This window comes from Ahaetulla prasina, chromosome 5 (genome assembly GCF_028640845.1).
Source record: "Ahaetulla prasina isolate Xishuangbanna chromosome 5, ASM2864084v1, whole genome shotgun sequence".
In the NCBI taxonomy this organism is placed as follows: Eukaryota; Metazoa; Chordata; class Lepidosauria; order Squamata; family Colubridae; genus Ahaetulla; species Ahaetulla prasina.
In genome coordinates, this window is record NC_080543.1 from 138,062,826 (window position 1) to 138,089,886 (window position 27,061).

Sequence of the window (27,061 nt, forward strand, 5' to 3'; positions counted from 1 at the left end):
GACACGCAATGGATCACCCCAAAAGTTGATAAAGTCAAGAAACTTACTTGCGTGATTGTCTCACGAGGGATTGTGGCGAAGTTGGGGGAGGAAAACGTAAAGCCGCTATCCGTTCCGGCATCATATGGAAATAAGTCTATGGAGACGTGGTTCTTCCAGCCGCTCTTGTCGCACAAATTAAAATTCTCAATCCCCACAAACCAGTCGGGGCTAGGCACGATTCGTACTGCAAGGGATACCTGGATATTTAGGGGAAATATCCTTGGCTTCAAAAAACTGGATGGAGTGAGCATAGTTCTCTCTCTAATTAATATCGTTTTAATAAACCACATGCTAGAATTAGGACAATCAAGACGTTAATTATTTTCAAGTTATTTCAAGTTATTTTCAACTCAAAAGAAGAAATATTACTTTCCCGCGAAGTTCAAAGCGAGTTGGCAATAAAAACAGAGAGATGCTCAGTAGGGTGTGATAGATTAAACTTCCCAGACTATAAGTAATATAAAGTGAAGCATTATTTTAATAAAGTTGAATTCATTGCCGCATGAATCTGAGAGCTGCGGTCTTAGTAATGAGTTATATTTCACTGACGACCTTCTCCATGAATTAAAAGGTTTCCCCAAATAATCCGGCCGTTTTATGGTCATAAAACAGGTGGGAGAAAGGCACGGTCTTTAATCTTCAGCGCAATCAACTACGGGAGAAAATGCCAAGTCGAGATATCTCCAGCTGCTTGAATTTAATTGCTTGCAAATTCATGCAACCGTAATTAAAGAATAATAACTGCCCATCTTAAGTATAATGGACAAATAGTTCTTTAGTTCGTTTGCAGCTTTACCGCTCCTTACAAAGCAAAGGCCAGGAGATACTTCCAACTTACTAAGGGATGACCTGGGTCAACTTCAAAGAGAGTTGAGGTCTGTCCTGTTCCGGTGACCACAGGAGAAGCAGAGAAGATTCCATAAACGCTTTGCATTTTCTCTCCAGCTGCTTCAATTTCCTTCATCAGCATCCAGGGCTCCCCCCTCTCCACCAACTCACGCATGCCGTTGCTGGCATAGCCGCTGGCCTTCCACATGACGTAGTCCGAGTTGTGGGCCACACCTGTCGAAGACGAGACACACAAAAGGCAGATTTGGAATTACTTCCTTCATAAAGCTTTTTTATTTATTTACAGTTAAACAATTCTTATTCACTACTTACATGACTGTAACCCTTTTTATATCCTCCTATTATACATATACTAATTTTACATTCCATTTAGAGTTCTATCCCCCCCCTTTTTTTTCCTTCTATTTTCAATCCAATTGGATCATTTCTCCAATATTATGTAAAAATCCGAATCCATCGATCCTTTCCATTCAAGAGTCATTTTGTCCATTTCGGTGCAGTCCAATACTTTTTTTAATTATTAAAACTTCAGAGGGTATGTTTTGACTTCTCCGACATTGAACAAAGGCCAATCTTGCCTCAGTTATCATGTGCAGAATAATAATGGAAAGGAAATATATTCCTAGAAGAAACAATTCTGGTGTATATTCTATCTTGAAGCCTGTTACTTCCTGTATCCGACTCTGTACCTTCATCCAATATTTTATCGTTTCAGAGCACAACCGCCATATATGCAAGAAGGTACCTATCCTTTGTCCACTTTTCCAACATTTGGGATTAAAATTTAGATATATTTTTGCCAATCTAGAGGGTGCCAAATACCAACGGCAAAAAATTTTATATTGATTTTCTTTATATTTTGCGGATCTGGTTAAGTTATAATTTCTGTTCCAAATTGTTTCCTTCATAAAGTTTTGCTGGCTCTGTCTTCTCTTCCTGGAAGGGAGGTCCATGGGGTTGACTTCTGCTGCAGAAAAGGAGAACCAGCTGCAAATGCCCTCCAGGTTTGTGTATTTGGTGCCGTCTCTCAGAGATGTGAATTTGGATGTAGCTGAAGAACCAGCAAGAGAAGGAGGAGGAGGTAAGGATGTCCCCCAGGAGCGGCCAAAAAGTCAAGATGGCAGCCTCAACTACTATTCAGAAAGACTGGAGTTCTGGCACAGCGGTCATGCCTGCCATACTGATTTTTGTTACTGCCCTGTAGTAGGACATTCTTGGGAGAAGACATTCAAAGTGGTGAATGCAGCCCAGCAATAACATGTCGGATTGCACTGGGTCCCACAGCAATGATGAACATGAGCTGAACATGGGAAAGCGAGCACATCAAATGCAAGTTGGTCTGCTCTATCTTGTTCCCTGTAGCTACCTCTGGTTGTGAAAGTGGGACCTTAAGAAAGCAAGTCAGGAAAAAAATCGACTCATTTGAGCTGTGGTGCTGGAGAATCCTTCTTTGGGTTCCATGACACCAAAAGTGACCAACAAGCAAGTACTGAAACATGTGACACCAGACATGTCACTGGACGAAAAATCACAAATGGTGTCTCACTTACTTTGGCCGTGTCATGCGGGGGAAATTCACTGGAGAAAGCAATGGAAGAGTTAGCGGTGAAAGGAAACCAGGCCGCCAAAGAACCCGGTGGCTACACACCATCAAAGATGACCCCAGGCAGAGCAGAGGACAACTCAAAGAAGTAGGGCAAGACTGGAAAGTGTGGAGAGACCGCAAGAGTTGGATTCTACTGAATGAATATCATCATCATCATCATCGTCATCATGATTTTATGTCTGTCTGTCTGTCTATCTATCATCTATCTATCTATCTATCTCTATCATCTCTATCTCTATCTCTATATCACTATCTCTATCTCTACAGTATCGCTATATGTCTATTATCTATTACCTATCACTTATCACCTATCACCTATCTCTATCATCTCTATCTCTATCTCTATCTCTATATCTATATCTATCCATCTATCTATCTATTTATCTATCCATTCATCCATCTGTCTATCTATCTATCTATCTATCTATCTATCTATCTATCTATCTATCTATCTATCTATCTATCTATCATCCATCCATCCATCTATTTATCTATCTATCATCTGTAAAAGGAAACCAGGCCATCAAAGAAGATGGTGGCTGGACACCATCAAAGCTGACTCCAGCCAGAGCATAGAACAACTCAGAGAGATCTGGTCCATAGGATCACCAAGAATCAGAGAAGACTCCTCCTCATCCCCCTGTGGATGCTCTTTCTTACCTAGGAGTGAGGACCACTGTGCTGGGGGTCTGTACAGCGGGTACTGCTTTGGAAAAGCTGTTTGGCTCCATTTCCCCGTGAAGACAATGCTGTAGGTCGTTGGTTCCTCTGCACCACACAGGGTATCTCCCTCCAGGGGAACACAATCCACACAACTCAAGAGTGCAACCAGCAGTGTTGCGATTGTCTTGTCAGAACCAGACATAAGTAGTGAGTTTCCCATATCCTTGCCAATAGGAGTTAAAACAAACACACAAATGAAAAAGAACCACAATTAGTGGATTCCACAAGTAAATGTGACATCTCTACCTATGCTCCATGAAATCAACAGAGATCACTTGAGACCCAGAATATTTTTTTTTGAAAAAAATCCAAGCAAAGGGGAAAAGGTTACTTTCATTATTTAACAGAGTTACAAAATAACAGAGTTGGAAGGGACCTTGGAGGTCTTCTAGCCTAGCCCCCTCTCAGGCAGGAAACCCTCTATCATTACAGACAAATGGTTGTCCAATCTCTTCTTAAAAACCTCCAGTTTTATGGAACATTCACAACTTCTGGAGGCAAGTCATTCCACTAGTTAATTGTTCTAACTGTCAGTAATAAAAGAATAACAGAGTTGAAAGGGACCTTAAAGGTCCTCTAGTCCAACCCCCTGCTCAGGCAGGAAACCCTATAGCATTTCAGACAAATGGTTATCCAACTCTTCTTAAAAACCTCCAGTGTTGGAGCATTCACAACTTCTGGAGGCAAGTTGTTCCGCTGGTTAATTGTTATTCTCACTGTCAGGAAATTTCTCCTTAGTTCTGCTTTTGTCCTTGATTATAATAATAATATTAATAATTGATAATAGGCTGGTTTGATTTTCTTATCTTATTAGAATCATAAATGTGGTTTATTCTCGTCACCACTGTTTCAGTAGAAATATACAGAATGTATATATAGCTGCCTTCTTTTTTACTTTTCTGTCTAAGACATATTTGTGTAAAAATAATATAAAGAAACACCGAATGCTCACTTAATTCATTCCAACTTGAATTCATCACCTAATGGCAAGGAAATATTTTAGAAAACACCCAGAATTGAATAAAGGCAAAGAAACCTGAACTGCTAAGATAAAACACTAAAGTTTAACCTTCCTTTAAAAAAAGCTTTTCTGCTTTAAGAGCAGAGCATAAATACACAACGGCTGAGCTGTAATCGCTGTACATTAATCATTAATACAGACCATTTTCACTTACGGGTCTTCCTGAGGCTCTGAGGTTGTTAGAAGAACTTCCTTTGTCTCCCAGCTGCAAAATCTGCAAGGGGAAGAGAGGAAATCTCGCTATTTATGCCTGCAAAAGTCCCTTTAGTCCAAGCGGGGCAGTGGTTCCCCCCCCACCCCCCGGCTCCCTGAACACATCTTGTGCTGCTGGAAACATCTGCATGCTTTGTGACTATGAGTGGTGTGCCAGCTGTGGGGGGAAAAACTGCAGGAATGAACTACATTTCAACTTTTGCTAGCCTACAAGTTTGCCCCCTCCGCCTTCAAGGGTTTTGATGGATGGCATTTCTCCACGCTGGCCCCAGTGCCCATAAGTTGCAGGGGGAAAAGCTGATTCAAGCACAAAACCTTTCTTGGACGCATATTGTCGTGTTAAGTTTTATGCCTTTCCCAAAAGCTGATTAAAATCCCTCCCTCGGATGGATCTGAAGCTTATCTCTGAGTTAGGAAAGGGAAGGAAACCTCCAGAGAAATTAGGGGCTGTGGTGGAAAGAGGTTGCAATGTCCATGTCATCTCATTCCTGAGTTGTATCTGGGGGAAGGGTGGAAAACACGGAGCAAACTCGGTGCATGTGTCTGCGTGCAGAACTCGGAGGCTTTGCTGTTATTCTGGATGCTACTTAAACTCAGTTTGACTTACAGAATACAGAATAATAGAGTTGGAATAGTTGGATGGATAGATAGATAGATAGATAGATGGATGGATGGATGAACGGACAGAGATGATAGATGATAGATAGATAGACGATAGATAGATAGATAGATAGATAGATAGATAGATAGATAGATAGATAGATAGATAGATAGATAGATAGATAGATGGATGAACGGACAGAGATGATAGATGATAGATAGATAGACGATAGATAGATAGATAGATAGATAGATAGATAGATAGATAGATAGATAGATAGATAGATAGATAGATAGATAGATAGATAGATAGATGATGGACGGACAGAGATGATAGATAGATAGATAGATAGATAGATAGATAGATAGATAGATAGATAGATAGATAGATAGATAGACAGACAGACAGAGAGAAATGATAGATGATAGATAGATAGATGATAGATAGATAGATAGATAGATAGATAGATAGATAGATAGATAGATAGATAGATAGATAGATAGATGGATAGTTGATGAACGGAGATGATAGATGATAGATGATAGACAGACGATAGATAGATAGACAGAGATGATAGATGATAGATGATAGATAGACAGACGATAGATAGATAGATAGACAGACAGAGATGATAGATAGATAGATAGATAGATAGATAGATAGATAGATAGATAGATAGATAGATAGATAGATAGATAGATAGATAGATAGATAGATAGATAGATAGATGATGGACAGACAGAGTAGATAGATAGATAGATAGATAGATAGATAGATAGATAGATAGATAGATAGATAGATAGATAGATAGATAGATGATAGATAGATAGATAGATAGATAGATAGATAGATAGATAGATAGATAGATAGATAGATAGATAGATGATGAACGGACAGAGATGATAGATAGAATAGAATAGAATTTTATTGGCCAAGTGTGATTGGACACACAAGGAATTTGTCTTGGTGCATATGCTCTCAGTGTTACATAAAGGAAAAGATACGTTCATCAAGGTACAACATTTACAACACAATTGATGGTCAATATATCAATATAAATCATAAGGATTGCCAGCAACAAGTTATAGTCATACAGTCATAAGTGGAAAGAGATTGGTGATGGGAACTATGAAACGATTAATAGTAGTGCAGATTCAGTAAATAGTCTGACAGTGTTGAGGGAATTATTTGTTTAGCAGAGTGATGGCCTTCGGGAAAAAACTGTTCTTGTGTCTAGTTGTTCTGGTGTGCAGTGCTCTATAGCGTCGTTTTGAGGGTAGGAGTTGAAACAGTTTATGTCCAGGATGCGAGGGATCTGCAAATATTTTCACGGCCCTCTTCTTGATTCATGCAGTATACAGGTCCTCAATGGAAGGCAAGTTGGTAGCAATTATTTTTCTGCAGTTCTAATTATCCTCTGAAGTCTGTGTTTTTCTTGTTGGGTTGCAGAACCGAACCAGACAGTTATAGAGGTGCAAATGACAGACTCAATAATTCCTCTGTAGAATTGGATCAGCAGCTCCTTGGGCAGTTTGAGCTTACTGAGTTGGCGCAGAAAGAACATTCTTTGTTGTCCTTTTTAATGATGTTTTGATGTTAGCTGTCCATTTGAGATCTTGCGATATGATAGAACCCAGAAATTTGAAGGTTTCTACTGTTGATACTGTGTTGACAAGTATTGTGAGAGGTGGAAGTATGGAAGGGTTTTTCCTAAAGTCTACCACCATTTCTACGGTTTTGAGTGTGTTCAGTTCCAGATTGTTTTGGTTGCACCACAAGGCTAGTCGTTCAACCTCTCGGCTATATGCGGATTCGTCATTGTCTCGAATGAGACCAATCACTGTTGTGTCATCTGCGAACTTCAGTAGCTTAACAAATGGATCATTGGAGATGCAGTCATTGGTATACAGAGAGAAGAGAAGTGGGAGAGCACACAGCCTTGGGGCCCCTGTGCTAATTGTACAGGTATTTGATGTGATCTTGCTTAGCTTCACCTGCTGCTTCCTGTTTGTTAGGAAGCTTGTGATCCACTTACAAGTCTGTTCCGGTACCTGTAGCTGGTTTAGCTTAGTTAGAAGAATGTCTGGAATGATGGTATTGAATGCTGAACTAAAGTCTACAAAAGGACCCTTGCATAGGTCTTTGGAGACTCAAGATGTTGTAGGATGTAGTGCAGAGCCATATTAACAGCATCATCTGTTGATCTATTTGCTCGGTATGCAAATTGCAAGGGTCTAAGAGCGGATTCGTGATGGTTTTCAGGTAGGAAAGCACTAGCCTTTCAAAGGTTTTCATGACTACAGATGTTAGAGCAACTGGTCTGTAGTCATTCAGTTCCTTGATGGTGGGCTTCTTGGCACTGGGATGATGGTAGAGCGTTTGAAGCAAGAAGGAACATAGCACATCTCTAGTGATTTATTGAAAATATGGGTGAAGATGGGGCCAATTGGTCAGCACAGACTTTTAAGCAAGAAGGAGTTACCTTGTCTGGGCCTGGAGCTTTTCCTGGCTTTTGTCTGTGAAATAGGTCCTGCACTTCCTTTTCTGTGATCACTAGGGGTTGTGAACCCAATGAAATGGGGTCAGTTGTAGGAGGCTTGGCTGTTGTTGGTGTGTCTGAGATGGGGTTGTGGAGATAGGTGGCTGTAGTTTCCTTTCAAACCTGCAGTAAAACTCATTCAGGTCATCTGCCAGTTGTTGATTACCTTCAGCCTGGGAAGGAGGTTTGCCATAGCCGGTGATATTTTTAAGAGTTTTCCACATGTTTGCTGGTTCATTTGCTGAAAATTGATTCTTTAGCTTTTCAGAGTAGCTTCTTTTTGCTGCTCTTATCTCCCTTGTTAGTGCATTTCTGGCCTGATTGTACAGCATTTTATCACCTTTTCTGTAGGCTTCCTCTTTGGAATGTCGTAGCTGCTTAAGTTTAGGTGTAAACCAAGGTTTGTTATTACTGTGTATTCGCAAGTTCCTTGTAGGTACACATAGGTCTTCACAGAAGCTGACATATGATGTTACAGTATCTGTGAGTTCATCCAGGTCTGCAGAGGTATCTTTAAAAATATTCCAATCAGTGCAGTCAAAACATGCCTGTAGCTTTACAGCTTTATCTGTAGATGATAGATAGATAGACGATAGATAGATAGATAGATAGATAGATAGATAGATAGATAGATAGATAGATAGATAGATAGATAGATAGATAGACAGACAGACAGAGAGAAATGATAGATGATAGATAGACAGACGATAGATAGATAGACAGACAGAGATGATAGATAGATAGATAGATAGATAGATAGATAGATAGATAGATAGATAGATAGATGATGGATAGATAGATAGATAGATAGATAGATAGATAGATAGATAGATGATGGATGGACGGAGATGATAGATGATAGATGATAGATAGACAATAGATAGATAGATAGACAGACAGAGAGAAATGATAGATGATAGATGATAGATAGACAGACGATAGATAGACAGACAGAGATGATAGATGATAGATAGATAGACAGACGATAGATAGATAGATAGATAGATAGATAGATAGATAGATAGATAGACAGACAGACAGACAGACAGACAGACAGACAGACAGACAGACAGACGGAGGGAGATGATAGATGATAGATAAACAGATAGATAGATAGATAGATAGATAGATAGATAGATAGATAGATAGATAGATAGATAGATAGATAGATAGATGATGGACGGACGGAGATGATAGATGATAGATGATAGATGATAGATGATAGATAGACAATAGATAGATAGATAGACAGACAGACAGAGAGAAATGATAGATGATAGATGATAGATAGACAGACGATAGATAGATAGACAGACAGAGATGATAGATGATAGATAGAGAGACAGACGATAGATAGATAGATAGATAGATAGATAGATAGATAGATAGATAGATAGATAGATAGATAGATAGATAGATAGATAGATAGAAAGATAGACGGAGGGAGATGATAGATGATAGATAAACAGACGATAGATAAATACATAGTTACATGGATGGATGGATGGATGGATGGATGGATGGATGGATGGATGGATGGATGGACGGACGGACAGAGATGATAGATGATAAATAGACAGACGGATGGATGACAGAGACAGAAAGTCAAACACAGAGAGAGACAAGAGAGCTTTAATCCCACCATTACGGCCAGCCTGACTTTTCTGGGGGCACCCCTGACTTCTGCTTTGCAGAACAACAACAAGAACAATAATAGAACTTCTCGTCTCCTGGAGATTGGCCAAAAGTCACCCCTGGCTGGCTTTCATGCTTAAGGCAGGACTAGAACTCCCAGCCTCTGGTTTCTGGCCTAGTGCCTTTCAGAAGAGCAAACGGGCTCTCTTATCATCTTAATTCTGTCCAAAGCAGACCTACCGGCGCTCTCCATCATCTTTGGTAAAATAAACCAGAATTCTTGTTGCACAACTCCGGCATCGTGTGCTCCATGGGACTAAGAAGGAGTGCGCAATGTGTTTGTATATTTAACTTCTGCTCCTAACACTCTTCAAGTTAAAATCCTTTTTTGTATTACGTAAATCAGTTTAAACAGAATTTAACATGTTCCAGAAGTAGAAACTCTCCTTTGAAAAGCTCCTTACAGGCGGCAACATGGTTTGGCTTCAATTAAGGAAGGAGGAGGATTATCTAAACAACAAGGCAGAGGAATCTGCTGTGGGAATAAACAGGGAGACTAAGTGCTGCTCGTTTCTGAATGAGTAGCAACCCTCAAGAGATGCCAGCTGGCTTCACCCAGGAAAGCTCTGGACCAAAACAGCCAGATCCAGCAAAAGCATTTTCACTTATCATTGTCCTGAATATGGAATTGAATGGTGAGGGGAAATATTATTATTATTATTTACACAAAATGACAGTATACGCAGCAAACGAGATAACTATGCTGGATTTCGTATCACAGATCACTAGGCGAACACTTCCCAAGCGTTTAGGACTGCATGATGTATCGGCGAATTATGCGAGCAGATCCCAGTAAGGTGGCCTTCTGCAGCTGACCAATGGTGACCTTGTCAGCGCCAATTGCTTTTAAGTGCTTGCCCAGGTCTTTAGGCACAGCTCCCAGTGTGCCGAGTACCACTGGAACCACCTGCACTGGTTTATGCCAGAGTCTCTGCAGTTCGATTCTCAGATCTTGATATCTGGTGACTTTTTCAAATTGTTTCTCATCGATTCTGCTGTCACCAGGTATAGCAATGTCGACTATCCACACTTTTTTCTTTTCCACAATCGTGATATCCGGGGTATTGTGTTCCAAAACTTTATCAGTCTGTATTCGGAAATCCCACAGTAGTTTTGCATGCTCATTTTCAGTCACTTTTTCAGGCTTATGATCCCACCAGTTCTTTGCTACAGGCAGATGGTAGTAGTAGTAGTAGTTGTTGTTGTTATTTACTTAATTCATTAAACATGAAACTCAGTCAACTGAACATTCAAAAATGCATCACAAATACCATTGACTGGTGCTAATGATTGATAGGGGTTGCTGCCAGCGTCCTAGGTATCAACCAAGGACTTTCTTAAGATGTACCATGTTCCACGTAGTGCAGTTTTTTGCAGTTCCACTGGTGTTATTGCAGGAAGCTGCAATTTGTTGATGCATCCTATAAAATTCTTGGACATGGTACCAAGTGCCCCGGTGACAATGGGAATCACTGTGACATGTTTCATCCATAATCACGTAGTTTCGATGGCCAGGTAGCGATATTTCGTGATTTTTTCCAGTTCTTTTTCTTCGACTCTGGCGTCTCCTGGTACCACAATGTCAATAAATAATAATAATAATAATAATAATAATAATAATAATAATAATAATAATAATAATAATAATAATAATAATAATAATAATAATATCATCTCTTTTATTCATTAAACATGAAACTCAGTCAACTGAACATTTAAAAACGTGTCACACATACGATTGACTGGTGCTAATGGTTGATACGAGTTATTATTATTATTATTATTATTATTATTATTATTATTATTATTATTATTATTATTAATTTCAATTTATAGGCTGGCAGTCTCACCTCCAAGCTCACTCTGGGCAGCTCACAATAGCATAAAAACAATAATATACAATATGAACATGTTAAAACAAAAGCATTAAAATTTAACAAAAACTGGACAAAACAGGAGTCAATACATAAGCTGGGCGAAGGTGGGATCCTCTTGTCAGTTGACTAACCATCTTCAGAATGCCTTGTCCTCATCAGGGCGGCCTCCAGGCCAACTAAGAGAGGCAGGTTTTCAGGCCCTTCCAGAAGACCAGGAGGATGGAGGCAGCTCTCAGCTTGAGGGGCACAAGGTCCCAGAGGGTGAGGGCCCTGGCAGAAAAGGAGCCCACTGGGCCACTTCCACTTCTACTAGACCCCATCAGCTGAAGATCCTTTGCCAACAGAAAAAAAATATCTTTATGGAGTGTTCAGAAAATGAAAAGCAGAATTCAACTCAGCAGAACTGAGACTCTGGAAAAAGTGCAGAGAAGAGCAACCAGGATGATGAGGGGATGATTAGAGGATAAAACCTAAGATGAACGGTTGCAGGAACTGGGCCTGGCTAGTCTAGAATTTTTTTTTATTTTTTTTTTAGAATAGAATAGAATTTTTTTTTATTTTTATTGGCCAAGTGTGATTGGACACACAAGGAATTTGTCTTGGTGCATATGCTCTCAGTGTACATAAAAGAAAAGATAAGAGAAGGTCCAGGGGAGACAGGATAGCAGCCTTCCAGTATTTGAGGAGCTGCCACAGAGAGGAGGAGGGGGTCAAGCTATTTTCCAAAGCACCTGAAGGCCAGACAAGGAATGATGGATGAAAACTGATCAAGGAGAGATTCAACCTAAAAATAAGGAGAAATTCCATGACCATGAAAACAATCAACCCGTGGAACAGAAGTTGCCTTCGGAATTTGTGGGACCTTCATCCCTGGAGGCTTTCAAGAAGAGACCGGACTGCCATCTGTCAGAAATGGTATAGAGTCTCCTGCTTGGGCAGGGGGTTAGACGATGACCTACAAAGTCTCTTCCAACTCTGTTAATCTGTTAATGTTAAAAGCCCCAAACAATTTATGTTAAGGCAGCCATTTCCAGGATATAATAAACCTAGTAGTAACACAAAGAGTTCAGTGTTGGTTACAAATGTTCTAAGTTCCGTCTCTCTCTGCCAGATATTTAACTTATGAAGTAGAATATTTTCTTGATAGAAAACAAACAAGAAATGAGTCTGTCTTTCTGTAACTACATCACAGTGGTGAGTCATTGTGGCCTCCGCCAGCATTTTCCAGCTAAAAAGCCTCAGAAAATCGCAAATATGTTTGTGATTAAACCTAAAGATTGATTACAGTTTGTGCATTTTGGGTTTCATTCCATTCTTTTCTTTCCATTTCATGAGGTTATCCATCTTGGCTTCCATCGTCTTCGCAATCTTTCACCTACATTTGCTTTCTGCCAAGAATGGCAAAAGTTGGTTGTTCCAGATATTCTGAAGGCGAATGAGCAAAGGGCAGCCCTTGAAGAGGAGAATTCATTGGGGGAGGAAGGAATGTCCCAAAAGTGAAGATGGAGGCCACATAACCAAAAGTCCACCCATTGTTTGCAGATATCTTGCATGCTCACAGTTGCAGTTACCCTTGGCTATATTTGTGGGTGATGTCCAAATTCTCTGAGGAACGTCAATTTTCTCCCCTTCCTTCTCTTCAACACCAATATCAGAACAACAGAGTTGGTGAGGACCTTGGAGGTCTTCCAATCCAACCTCCTGCTCAAGCAGAAGACCCTATAATACCATTGAGGTCTACCAACCATTGGACAAATGGTTGCCCAATCTGTTCTTAAAAACCTCCAGTGATGGAGCATCCTGAACTTCAGAAGACAAGCCATTCCACTGATTCATTGTTTTCACTGTCAAGAAATTTCTCCTTAATTCAAGTTTGGACCCCTCCTCGATAAGCTTCCATTTGTTACCTCTTGTCTTACCCTCAAGTGGTTTGGACAATAGGTCAACCTTCTCTTCCTGGTGACAGCCCTTCAAGTGTTGGAAGATGCTTACCATGGCACCCTCTAATCCTGTTCTTTGTTAGACTAGATATGAGCACCCTACGTTGGCACTCCATAGAGATTAAGAGTTTGCCAAAATAAATAAACAAATTGGCTCTGTGAATGTGTAGATCAAGGCTCTATGCAGGATTAAACCTCCAGATGCAAGGAGAACCAGGAGCTGTAATGATCCATTCTTAAGGAATTCCTAACTTGGAAGGCTTCAGGATTAGGGAAGCCAAACTTGGTGGCAAAAATCCAAAAGGTTTAGGTAGAACAGCAAAGAGTCACAAAGAGTTATTTACTACTTTCTGGTGTCCTTCTGCAGGTTTCGACCCAGTTATGTACCTGTTGCTTGGTGTCCTTCATCAGAAGGCTGAGCTACCAATATTGGAGGTAAGTTTGACAGCTCCCAACTTTTGGGACAATGACTCTTCCCAGGTCTCCTTAAATTCTTGGCTCTTAGTTGTTTCATGAAGACGACACATTGTAGAAGACCTTTGGATACAAAGCAGGAACAATAACACATTATTTAGCATTAAGCATTAATTCATTTTGCATTTAAGTTTCAGCATTAAGTTTTGTTTGTATGTACGTTTTTAGTTATGTTGCAATACGATAGAAAAAGGGAGTGAATTTCTTGTGCTTGTCCGTTGTGTATTTCTGATTAAAACGCTTGTTGTTGTTAGTTGCGAAGTTGTAGGCCTTCTTCTACTCTACCATCCCCCAGAGTCCATTTAAGCACACGCCAACTGCTTCAGTGACTCCATCCAGCCACCTCGTTTTCTGTCGTCCCCTTCTTCTTTTGCCCTCAATCTTTCCCAGCATGAGGCTCTTCTCCAGTGAGTCCTTCCTTCTCATAGGTGGCCAAAGGATTTGAGTTTCATCTTCAGGATCTGGCCTTCTAAAGAGCAGTCAGGGTTGATCTCCTCTAGGACTGACCGGTTGGCTCGCCTTGTAGTCCAAGGGACTTGCAGGAGTCTTCTCCAGCACCAGAGTTCAAAGGCCTCAATTCCTTGGCGCTCAGACTTCCTTATAGTCCAACTTTCACAGCCATCCATTGCAACTGGGAAAGTCATAGCCTTGATTATATGCACTTTTGTTGGCAGGGTGATGTCTCTGTTTTTTTAGTATGCTGTCTAGATTTACCATAGCTTTCCTCCCCAGGAGCAATGTCTTTCAATTTCTTGGCTGCAGTCCAGGGGTTCTAACAGGTTCTGGAGAACTGGTAGCAGAAATTTTGAGTAGTTTCGAGAACCAGCAAATACCATTTCTGGCTGGCCCCAGAGTGGGGTGGGAATGGGGATATTGCAATATCCTTCCCCTGTCATGCCACCACGCCCACAGAACCAATAGGGGAAAAAATTGGATTTCACCCCTGCAGTGATGCAGTGATCTTGGAGCCCAGGAAAATAAAATCTGTCACTGCCTCCATTTCTTCCCCATCTATCTGCCAGGAATTGAGAGGGCCGAGAGCATGATCTTCGTTTTCATAATGTTGAGTTTCAAGCCAACTTTTGCACTCTCCTCCTTCACCCGCATCAAGAGGCTCTTTAGTTCCTCTTCACTTTCTGCCATTCGAGTGGTATCATCTGCATATCTGAGGTTGTTGATATTTCTCCCGGCAATCTTAATTCCAACTTTTGATTCTTCTAGACTAAGAGGCTACTAACCAAAATACAAACCATAAAAGATGATTACAGTTTGGCTGACCTGGTTCTTATTTTGCAAGACCAAAAAGTAGGTCATCATTTTTCTCTTCTGTTAATCCCATTCCGAGAAGAAGAACCATCTTTTAAAAAGATTAAAACTTCCTTGGCAGATTTTTTTTTCCCTAGCTTGCCTTAAAAAAAAAAAAATCAGACATAAATATTGAGCATTCTTATGCTTCTTCAATCTTGTTAGCGGCACAATCTTTTAGAATAAATCCAGAGGAAAGATTTATTCCTCATTTACAGGTAAGAAAAGAAAAGATAGACTTCTAAGTCAAATGAAGCTGAAGGACAATAAAGATGAAAAAGGCATGAATTCCGCAGTTCAGGAGAAGGGGGAAAACACCACTTAATCCAGATTGTAAATATTATCTGAGCAAAAGAAGGGAAAAAAGTGTTGTGTTTATATATATATATATTAATTTGCATTTATATCCCGCCCTTCTCCGAAGACTCAGGGCAGCTTACACTATGTTAGCAATAGTCTTCATTCTATTTGTATATTTATATACAAAGTCAACTTATTGTCCCCAACAATCTGGGTCCTCATTTTACCTACCTTATAAAGGATGGAAGGCTGAGTTAACCTTGGGCCTGGTGGGACTTGAACCTGCAGTAATTGCAAGCAGCTGCTGTTAGTAACAGACTGTCTTAGCAGTCTGAGCCACCAAATATGAGTCACACTTGTTCCTGAACTAAAATGGATAGATATAATGAGCTCTTGAAGACCCTCATCTTTGAATCAAAGGAACTATTAGAGGAAGCTTTAGAAGATGAAGAGCACCGGCCAAAATTGCCCTGAGTCAGGAAGAACATTTTAAGGTGCATCTGCCGAGGCTGCTGTGGGAACAAGCAGTGTGGTTGTCGGGAAAAGAAACTGGCCGGCTCAGAAGATTGTCGTTGTGAAGCAGAAAAGAACCGGGACAATGGGACTTTGGTCCTGGAAGATACAATGGAGCTCGAAGCCTTGGCAGCCACCCAGAATGGCGCCTCAAGCTCATTTCTGCTCCTGGGCCCAGAACCTGTTAGAAATTCTGTTTTATTATATAGAAATGGTAGCAGAGGGTTCACATTTTATTTATTTTATTTTATTTATTTATTTATTTTGTCACAACAGTATATATAAGCATAAGCATGAAAGTAACTATATAATATATAAACACATATATAAGCATAAGCATGCAATAACTGTATCAATTGGATATAATGAAAGGAAACAATAGGACAGGAACTGTGGCTATATATATATATATATATATATATATATATATATATATATATATATATATATATATATATATATATATGTATCTGAGGTTTTCAGGTGTTTGTATGTAGGCTTTGGTTATTTGGGTTTTCTCCGCATAAAATTGGAAGTGTCTTGGCGACGTTAAAGTCTCATTCGTCATCTTCAGGCTTCAGCTTCGTGCTTCTGGGAGCAATGTGTGATTGCAGCTGTTTATATATATATAATATATAAACACATATATAAGCATAAGCATGAAAGTAACTATATAATATATATATATATATATATATATAATAATTAATAATATTAATATTAATATATATATATAATAATAATATATATATATATATCCATACAGATCAAATAAAGTGTACAGTTCTTCTTGTGAAATATCTCTGGACTTGTATTTATGTCCGATATGCAGTGTGGATTCCAGACAGATGAGCTGTATTCAAGAATTGGTCTGGCAAAAGTTTTGTATGCCCTGGTTTGCAGGTCAATATTACCAGAGAAGAAGCTACGCAAGATTAGGTTAACAACTCTAAGTGCTTTTTTAGCAATGCTGTTACAGGGAGCTCTGGCAATTAGATCCTTTGAGACGAGTACTACAAGGTCTTTGACAGAGTGAGGGTCGTCTGTTAGGTCGTATCCATCCAGCTTGTATTTTGTGTTCTGATTTTTTTTGCCAGTGTGTAAGACAGAGCATTTGTTGGTTGAGGTTTGGAGTTGCCAATTGTTTGACCCTTCTGACACATAGTCAAGGTCTTTTTGTAGAGTAGCAGCATTGTCAGTGGTGTTGAATAGTTTTACATCATCTGCAAAGAGAATGCAGTTGCTTATAATATGATTGCAGAGGTCATTTATATAAAGTATGAAGAGTGTGGGCCCTAAAACGCTGCCTTGGGGGACACCGCTGTTAACAGGTGCAGGGTTAGATAAGGCGTTCCCTGAAGATGAGCTCCAGCGCGAGTCCGAAAGCTTAGAAGGCAGAAGCTCTGGCCCCAGTGACCAACCCTGATTGGATCCGGCAACATCTGTAGTTGTTGTAATACAAAATACATTCCAACATATATTCCAATATTAAAGAAAGTTTGTTCTCCACTCTTAAGTTCGGTGAATCCCTGGGATTTTAACCACATTCTAGAGGTTGTTCAATATCAAATTTCATGTCCTTAAACTAGGTCAACCAATGGAATTGTCCATCATCCCAGAACTGGGATACAACTCTTCAAAATGAATGATGATAGTTTATCCAGAGCGGCAGTAAATAAAGGAAGAGTCATTCCACTGGATGCAAAAAAGCTCTGAGAATAACAAAAAAAATACAGTTACAAATCATTTAGAACTTGTCGTAAGGTGATGATTATCTCAAAGCTGGTGCTAAAAGTATTTACAATATTGTTTACACAGAGTCTCAGCTTACTTCACATCCTGTGCTGTGTTGTGACTTGACTTGCCGTGTCATTCAAGTTCAGGTCATCTAAGATCATCTGGAGGGTGTTGTGGCTCCAGCCTCTGAACCTGGCCCCATGCCCGAAAGTGACTCTGAGAGTGAGGGGGAAGAGCCAGTAAGGCTTACCTCAGGAGCACCGATTCCTTTGGAATCCAGGAGCCAGAACCAGGCCAGTTGGAGGACGTAATGAGGCCAACATCCCCTGATTCCTCCCTTCCTCAGGCTATGCCTACAGACGCAGCTGATAACCATACTAATCAAGCCTGGATCGAGCCACGCTTCAGAAGATTAGAGAGGCAGCGTCATCAAAGGGAAGGGTGGGGCAGGAGCCCCACCCCACAGGATATATAAAGAGTTTTGGGACTGCTTTCAGTTCTATGGGAAGCAAATTAGCTGAACTGTGTCAAAGTGAGCTGAAGTCTTAATCTGTTTGAACTTTTTGGCAGGCAGCTGCATTTTCCCGGCCAGGACTGATAAGAGCCGTGTATCCACTGGCTGAAGGCCAGCTCGTTACTCCAGAGTGAGGACGGAGACAGAACAGAGGGTTTCCAATTAAATGAGGGTATAAGGGAGACTATTTCTTAAAACCATACCTACAAACCTAATCCCAATTAAAAGAAGTAATCAGAAGATAGTACTCAAGAACACTCAAGAATACTCAGGAATACTCAAGAATACTCAGGAAAGGATTGTAGCATTGAAACTTCAGAAGGGAAGTAGTAAGGCTCAGATGTTTGCAGACTAATCTGTGGAGTATGGGAAACAAGCAGAAGATTTAGTACAGAGAGCAAATACGATAGTGTAGGTGTAACTAAAACTGGATATAGGATGAATATAACAGAATAACAGATTGGAAGAGACCTTGGAGGTCTTCTAGCCCAACCCTCTGCTCAAGTAGGAGTCCCTACACAATTTCAGACAAATGGTTGTCTAGTCTCTTCTTGAAAACCCCCAGGGTTGGAGAACACACAATTTCTGGAGATAAGTCGTTCCAAAGATTGTTTTCATCGTCAAGAAATTTCTAATTTCTAGGTTGCTTCTCTCCTTGATTAGTTTCCATTCATTGCTTCTTGTCCTGCCTTCCAATGCATTGGAAAATAAGTTGATCCCCTCTTCTTTCCTCAAATATTGGAAGACTGCTATCACCCCCAGTCCTTCCCTTTGTTAGAGTAAACATACCTGGTTTAAGGTATAATGAATCTGAACCCCAACTTGTCTGGAATGGTATAGAGCAGAGGTCTTCAAACTTGGCAGCTTTAAGGCTTGTGGACTTCAACTCCCAGAATTCTCCAGCTAGCACAGCACAGCCAGCATAGCTGCCTGGAGAATTCTGGGAGTTGAAGTCCACAAACCTTAAAGCTGCCAAGTTTGAAGACCTCTGGTATAGGGTCTCCTGCTTGAGCAGGGGGTTCAACTAGAAGACCTCTGTGGTCTCTTCCAACTCTATTATTCTGTTTTTCTGCTAGTCCCCACAACAACAGAGCCTCACCTCTACTTTGCTGAGATGGAGATAGCAATAAAACTTTCTTCTGTACTGCAAAGGTGTTTTTTTTTTAATTGTCACACATTTTATTGGGAGAAAGAAGATGATAATGGCCAGCAAAACAATATTCTTTTTTTTTTTAATTGAAAAAGTTTTAACAAACAAAAACATTTTTCCCCTTTTCCCCCCCTCCCCCCCCACAAAACCCCCTTCCCCCCTCCCTCCCCCCCCAGTTTTAAAGAACAACATTCTTTAAAACTGCTAGAGAAGATGGAGAAAACCGTGGTTAATAGCCAAGGACAAGTTAAGAGCCACTCCTCAGCCTAATATTTTATTTCCACAAATTGCATCAGGACTCCAAGCCAACGTTTTCCCCAGCCAGGGTATATTTTATTTCCTAAAAAAATTTCTGCAGAGCTGACATTAAATTATTTTCTTCTCCAGGGCAGTATTTTATTTTCAAAAATTGCTTGCGTATCAGCAGGAAGATATATGAAGTACTCAAGCCAAGGGCCCTCGCTTATCCAAAATTGTATTTTATGTCTATGCTTTGGTGTGGAATTAAACTCAAACTTTAGAACGGAAGACTTTTCGCTTCTCATCCAAGGAACTTCTTCGGTTCTGGCAGAACCGAGGAAGCTTCTTGGATGAGAAGCGAAAATACTTTTTCTTCTTCCTCGAGGGAAAAAAACAGCCCATTTGTCTTTTGAAAAAGCACCTTTGAGACAACTGAGAACCTCCAAAGACGGTATTATATTATATTTTCAAGAGGTTATTGTGGCAACTAAAATTCCAGGCAAACAATGGTACAAGGGCATTCGCTTTCCAATATTCTGCAGAGGGCACTGGATCTATAAAAGCCATCTGGAAAATAAAAAGAGATCCAGGTTTGGCTCAACAAGGCCTTTTCTTCATGTCTCTCTCACCCAGTTTCTTGTTGCAGCAAGAATTTCTGGAAACCTACAGGGCAGCAAGTCCATGAGATGGAATTCATCTGGCTTTAACGCCTCTTAAGCTTTCTGATTGTAATTTTGCTTTTCAGAGATTTTGCCAGGGAGCTTTGACCGATAGCTTTGCATGCAGTCAACCTTTTTCCTAAGAACGATTTTTCCCGACATAATAAATTTGCCGTCGTTATGGCGGGTTGAACGTTTCTTTTAGAAAGACAGCACCAAATTCATCAAGCACCATCTGTCTGTCTGTCTTTTCGAAGGCCCATCCATCGTCTTTCTTGCATTCGTTCACTCGTTAAAGGTTTCACTTGACAGGGGTAGTTTTAAAATATGTGCTTTGCCCAATTCTAACTGGCAGAAGAGCAGATGGGGAAAAAATAAGAAGAAGAATGCTATTCAGATCAAATCCTCAATTAGCACTAAAAACAAAACCCAACCCTGGATGCCAATTCATTAAAATTGCTTCATTAAAAGAGCTTTATGGTTTTGGCATGTGACTGAAGAAACAATGAGAATCCTTCAAGGCCGGCTCTGTTTTACGATTTCTCATTCAAAAGTTCTAAAGAGAGAGACAGAGACAGAGACAAACAGGCAGACAGGCAGACAGACAGACAGACAATCATATATAGACAGACGTGAGAGGTTTGATCCCATCATTAGGGCCATCTTGACTTTTTTGGGGAGGGAAGGAGGAGGATAGATAGATAGATAGATAGATAGATAGATAGATAGATAGATAGATAGATAGATAGATAGATAGATAGATAGATAGATTGTCGTGTCCCACTCCTCCGCTGACGGCCGGGTCAGGGAAATCCGAATCAGGCTTGCCTCTGCAGCTCTGCCAAAGTCCTAGCAAAGTCCTCAGAGCAGGCAGGAGACCAGAAAGTAACTTCAGCAAGATAAGTTCGACTTTGCCTGACTCAGAGACTGCCAGAAAGCAGATCCTTTATATAGGCCATGGGGTGTGGCTCCATGACTCAGCACTCATTAAGGCCTGCCCCTCCCTTCCTTCTGTTGCCTCCGCCTATCCAGTCTTCTGACGCGAGGGTCACTCCAATCAGCAGCTGTTGGAAATAAACTTTCCTCAGGCTCACATGCTGTGGAGGAGGGGGAGGGGTCTAGCTGCTCCGTTTGCCTGGGCATGGAGTCAGGGCTGGGGCCGGGAGGTGCTCCTTCTTCTACAGTTTGTCTGGGCATGGAGCCAGGACTGGGGCCGGGAGGCATACATTCCTCCGTGTTCGGGAGCAGATAAGAAGGCCCCGGCTGCTCTGAGGGCGGGCAAGACACAACATAGATGGATGGATGGATGGATGGATGGATGAGAGAGATATGATGATGGATGGATGGAAGGAAGGAAGGAAGGAAGGAAGGAAGGAAGGAAGGAAGGAAGGAAGGAAGGCCTTCTAAAACAAGCAGGTGGGAGGAATTATCATTTTAGAATCTAGGATTATCCAGTCCAAAATAAATCATCTCATTTAAACACATCCAATGAAGAGATTCCCCCTCTTTCTGGAGTAATTAATTCCATTGTAAAATGATCTTATTGTTAAGAAGAGGTTTTTTTTTCTCTTCTTATCAGGATCTCTCCATCATTTTAATCCATCTCTTGGAATCTGGAGTGATAGAAAACACGTTTGGGTCCCAAACAAAAGACAGAATGTAAACACTAATAAATAAAGATAACCACTGGTCTTGATCTTCTTCAGGTTTACTTTTCAGTTTGTTTTCCTCACAGTCAAACATTCCCAGCTTCTTCAACCTCTCCTCCCATGTAAATTTCCCGTGGTCCCCCTGGTAATTGGTCATTCTCTGTATCTGTTCTAACCTGCTATTTTGATTTGGTCCCCTAAGTGCATCTCTTTGATTTGCTTCTGTTAAATTTTGTTGTGCTCCATCCATCTTATTTATCTAGTCTTCTTTGAATATCACCTTTAAGTTTATTTTCTATCTTCTAGGATATTAGCTCTCTCAACCTGGTTTGTATTGCTCCTCCCTCCCTATTTTTCTCTACTCCTTCAATAAAATTTTGAAGAGTAAAGGACCCAGAACTGAAAGTTGTTACACCTCACTCAGTATCTTTAACAGAGCGACAGAATTGGAAGGGACCTTGGAGGTCTTCTAGTCCAACCCCCTGCCCAGGCAGGAAACCTTACACCATTCCAGACAAATGGTTATCCAACATTTTCTTAAAAATTTCCAGTGTTGGAGCATTTACAACTTCTGCAGGCAAGTTGTTCCACTGGTTAATTGTTCTAACCGTCAGGAAATTTCTCCTTAGTTCTAAGTTGCTTCTATCCTTGATTAGTTTTCACCCGTTGCTTCTTGTTCTATCCTCAGGTGCTTTGGAGAATAGTTTGACTCCCTCTTCTTTGTGGCAACCCCTCAAATACTGGAAGATGCTATGTCTCCCTTACTCCTTCTTTTCTCTAGATTAGACATGTCCCAATTCCTGCAACTGTTCTTCATATGTTTTAGCCTCCAGCCCCTTCCTCGAGTAAGATTATTGATCAACAGGCAGACTGTAGCATATCAAAGGCTATCATATAAATATTTCACAAATAAATACTCATTCCGTTTTTGGAAAACTATTCTGATGGTAAACGAAGAAAGTAGGCAATGGACTTAACTGAATACAAAACAATTTTGCTGGTGGAAAACGATGAATTTGAAAGCTCTCTGGAACTCATCCCAAAGATGCCTTCATTTCTCTTTTGTCCTTTGTAACCAAGCAACTTTTTTCTTTTTTCTTTCTTTCTTTCTTTCTTTCTTTCTTTCTTTCTTTCTTTCTTTCTTTCTTTCTTTCTCATATTTTTATACCGCCCTTCTCTGAGGACTCAGGGTGGTGTACAACATAAATAAAACATAGATATCGAAAAATTTTAAAATACAATATTCAATTAAAAATCTAATTCAATAGGCTGCATGTTAAAAATTGTTGAATGAAAAGTCATAATAGATTAAAACCCCTTAAAAACCGCTAAAAAACCCTCAATATTAAAATTAATCATTAGGCCAGCCCTGCTTGGTGAAAGAAAAAGGTTTTGAGCTCGCGCTTAAAGGTCCGAAGATCAGGGAGAAGACGAAGTCCCACAGGTAGATCATTCCATAGGGCCGGAGCCCCCACGGAGAACGGTCTTCCTCTGGGGGCCGCCAGCCGACATTGGTTGGCCGACGGCACCCTAAGGAGGCCCTCTCTATGAGAGCGCACTGGTCGATGGGAGGTAACCGGCGTAGATTTATGCATTTATCTCATGAGAAAGAATCAGAGGCAATCTTCAATCTTAGTCAATATGTCATTCTTAACTTTTGCAGTGTTTTTTTTTTTAACATATGTAACAAAGAAAAGAATAATAGGGAATAATAGTCCCAAAGGAAGAACCATTTGCAATCAAAACAAAGCAATTATTAAAAGGCTGGGTTTTTCTTTCTTTCTTTCTTTCTTTCTTTCTTTCTTTCTTTCTTTCTTTCTTTCTTTCTTTCTTTTTCATATTTTTATACCTATTCTCTGAGGACTCAGGGTGGTGTACAGCATAAATAAAACATAGATATCGAAAAATTTTAAAATACAATATTCAATTAAAAATCTAATTCAATAGGCTGCATGTTAAAAATTGTTGAATAAAAAGTCATAATAAACCCCTTAAAACCCCCTAAAAACCCCTCAATATTAAAATTAATCATTAGGCCAGCCCCGCTTGATGAAAGAAAAAGGTTTTGAGCTCGCGCTTAAAGGTCCGAAGATCAGGGAGAAGACGAAGTCCCACAGGTAGATCATTCCATAGGGCCGGAGCCCCCACGGAGAACGGTCTTCCTCTGGGGGCCGCCAGCCGACATTGGTTGGCCGACGGCACCCTAAGGAGAGTGCACTGGTCGATGGGAGGTAACCGGCGTAGATTTATGCATTTATCTCATGAGAAAGAACCAGAGGCAAACTTCAATCTTAGTCAATATGTCATTCTTAACTTTTGCAGTGTTTTGTTTTTTTTTAACATATGTATCAGGACAAAGAAAAGAATAATAGGGAATAATAGTCCCAAAGGAAGAACCATTTGCAATCAAAACAAAGCAATTATTAAAAGGCTGGGTTTTTCTTTTCTTTTCTTTTTTGGAAAAAAATATCCAAGTTGTTCACAAAAGAAAATAGTTCAAAATATTTGATAAGCTGTGACATAAACAACAAGGAATTTTAGCAATGGTGCAATGAAGACAGATTTATGGTAGCTGAAAGAACAAGAAGTAATACTTTCTCCGGCAAATGTTAAGGCAACCTGGTCATTTATGTCCATCTGGAAAGAGACATGGTGCTATTGTCTAACACAAGAAAATCTTTTTTTCATGCCCCAATGCAATCGACAAGAGATGGCAATCGACAGCAAATGGAGTTTGTAACTTGTGTTGAGAGAATGAAAGCCCCACCAAAGCTACGTTTATGGAGTCATTTTAATTCAAAGCTTAGATAATTACAGAATAATCAAGTTGGAAGGTCTTCTAGTTTGCTCAAGTAGGAGATGCTGTACAGATACAGACACAGATAAACGGAGTTGGAAGGGACCTTGGAGGTCTTCTAGTCCAACCCCCTGCTCAACAGCTGACCCTATGACATTCTGGACAAATGGCTGTCCAGCCTCTTCTTGAAAAACTCCAGGGATGGACCACTCACAACTTAATTATTCTGTTAATAACAGAACCTTGCATGACTGTTAAGTTTCTTTCCGCATTCCTGACCACTTTGTATTGTCGTTATATTACTGTTGTTAATATGGTTCATTGAGTCGACTCTGCTGGTTCTTGATGACACAAGTCCATGAAGCTTTCTTCTTGACATTTTTTATTTTGCTTTTTGGAGTTGGCCTTGCCTTTTTCTATGTCTCTGACCCTGAGTCCCCAGCTAATTCCATACCACAAAGTTTTCATGTCCTAAGGAGATGGTTCCTACTCCAAAGGTTGAAGGAAGCCTGTTGTTCTGTCCTTGCTACATCCTTGCTACTGTCCATGTTACTCTGTGTGCAGCTGGACATGCAGCTAAACCTATTTATCCGTCAATAAACCAGACTGTGTGGTTAGATCTGGATGCTTTATTAATGGAACAGGACAGGTGAAACTAGGAAAAATAGAAATATACACAATAAAAGCCTACAATAACCAGGCACAAAGACAATTTTTTGCCACATGCTATCACTCTGTTGAACAACTAATTCCCACAACACTGTCTTATGCCCTGGGACGTCAAGCCACAAAGTAGGAAAATAGTGTTACCATTATCCTCCTCATCTTTCCTATGACTTAATTCCTTAGCTTCTTATGACTGTCACTTTGTTGTTTGTATCTTATGATTTATGTGGATTGTTTCTATTTAGTATCTTATGATTTGTTCGTATCTTATGACTATGTGGTTTCTATTTGGTATCTTTGTATCTTATTTGACAGGGGGGCAGAGGTTGTCCTCGAGGCGCCTCACTTGTGGGGTGCCTCAGGGGTCGATTCTCTTGCCCCTCCTGTTCAACATCTATATGAAGCCGCTGGGTGAGATCATCAGTGGTTTCGGTGTGAGGTACCAGCTGTACGCTGATGATACTCAGCTGTACTTTCCACCCCGGACCACCCCAATGAAGCAGTCGAAGTGCTGTCCCGGTGTTTGGAAGTCGTACGGGTCTGGATGGGGAGAAACAGACTCAAGCTCAATCCCTCCAAGATGGAGTGGCTGTGGATGCTGGCACCCCGGTACAGTCAGCTGCACCCGCAGCTGACTGTTGGGGGCGAGTTAGTGGCCCCAAAGGAGATGGTTCGCAACTTGGGCGTCCTCCTGGATGGACGGCTGTCCTTTGATGAACATCTGGCAGCCGTCTCCAGGAGGGCCTTTTACCAAGTTCGCTTGGTCCGCCAGTTGCGTCCCTTCCTTGACCGGGATGCCTTATGCACGGTCACCCACGCTCTAGTTACGTCTAGGATGGATTACTGCAATGCTCTCTACATGGGGCTGCCCTTGAGGTGCACCCGGAGGCTACAGTTAGTCCAGAATGAGGCTGCGCGAGTAGTAACAGGAGCCGTTCGTGGCTCCCACGTAACATTACTGCTCCGTAGTCTGCACTGGCTTCCTGTGGTTTTTCGGGTGCGCTTCAAGATTTTGGTTACCATCTTTAAAGTGCTTTATGGCTTAGGACCCGGGTACTTACGAGACCGCCTGCTGTTACCCTTTGCCTCCCACCAACCCGTACGCTCTCACAGAGACGGTCTTTTCAGGGTGCCATCTGCCAAACAGTGTCGGCTGGCGGCCCCCAGGAGTAGGGCCTTCTCTGTGGGGGCAGTGACGCTCTGGAACAAACTTCCCCCTGGCCTACGTCAAGTGCCTGATCTTCGGACCTTCCATCGTGAGCTCAAAACACACTTATTTATTCAAGCGGGACTGGCATAATAGTGTTGAATTTTAATTTGGGGTTTTGTTAATATTTTAAAATTTAAAATTTTAATTTTAATTATCAGCCTTTTATAATCTGCTATGTTTTAATTGTTGTTTTAATTGTATATATCTTGTGTTTTATTTTTGGCTGTACACCGCCCTGAGTCCTTCGGGAGAAGGGCGGTATAAAAATTTAATAAATAAATAAAAATAAAATAAATAAATTATGATTTGTTTGTACCTTACGATTATGTTGATTGTTTCTACCAAGTTTCCCCAAAAATAAGACCCTGTCTTATATTTTTTTTGTCACCAAAAAAGGCACCAGGTCTTATTTTTTGGGGGGTGGGAATGTCGTCCACTGACTCACCTCACTTGTGCGCATCACCCCTGGAAGCCTTCAGGAACTTCTTCGGCTTCAGATAGTTGATCAATCCAGAGCTCTGTTATTGGCTACAGAGGCCTTCAGGGAAGCCTTGCTGGCTGCAGAAGAAATGGGCCAAGGTGTGCGAGGCCTGGCTCCAATTATCCGAAGGCAAGTAGTAGGGCAGCTCCACGCCCCCATCCCTACCCTAGCTTAACTTTTACCTGTGCAACAGTGGTGAAATCTGTACCGGTTCGCAACCGGTTCGCTGGCTGCACATGCACGCAGTGCACACCAAAAGG

The 27,061-nt window shown here is 40.8% G+C and overlaps 1 protein-coding gene across 4 annotated transcripts in view; it reads right to left on the reverse strand.

The window, feature by feature from the left end:
• LOC131199109 (spondin-2-like) overlaps positions 1–26,819 on the reverse strand; it is a 28,191-nt gene extending 1,372 nt beyond the window's left edge. The window contains exons 1-5 of one of the 4 annotated variants that reach the window (XM_058184491.1): positions 26,766–26,819; positions 4,396–4,455; positions 3,158–3,383; positions 881–1,104; positions 48–239 (exon numbers count right to left, since the gene is read on the reverse strand). In XM_058184491.1, coding sequence (XP_058040474.1) covers positions 48–239; positions 881–1,104; positions 3,158–3,383; positions 4,396–4,455; positions 26,766–26,780 — 717 coding nt within the window. In that variant the 5' untranslated portion in view covers positions 26,781–26,819. Of the gene's footprint in view, positions 1–47; positions 240–880; positions 1,105–3,157; positions 3,384–4,382; positions 4,461–4,665; positions 4,723–4,769; positions 4,843–26,765 lie in introns of those variants that run through there. The other 3 variants (XM_058184490.1, XM_058184489.1, XM_058184492.1) reach the window with 3 other exon arrangements.
• Between the last annotated feature and the right edge of the window lie 242 nt (positions 26,820–27,061).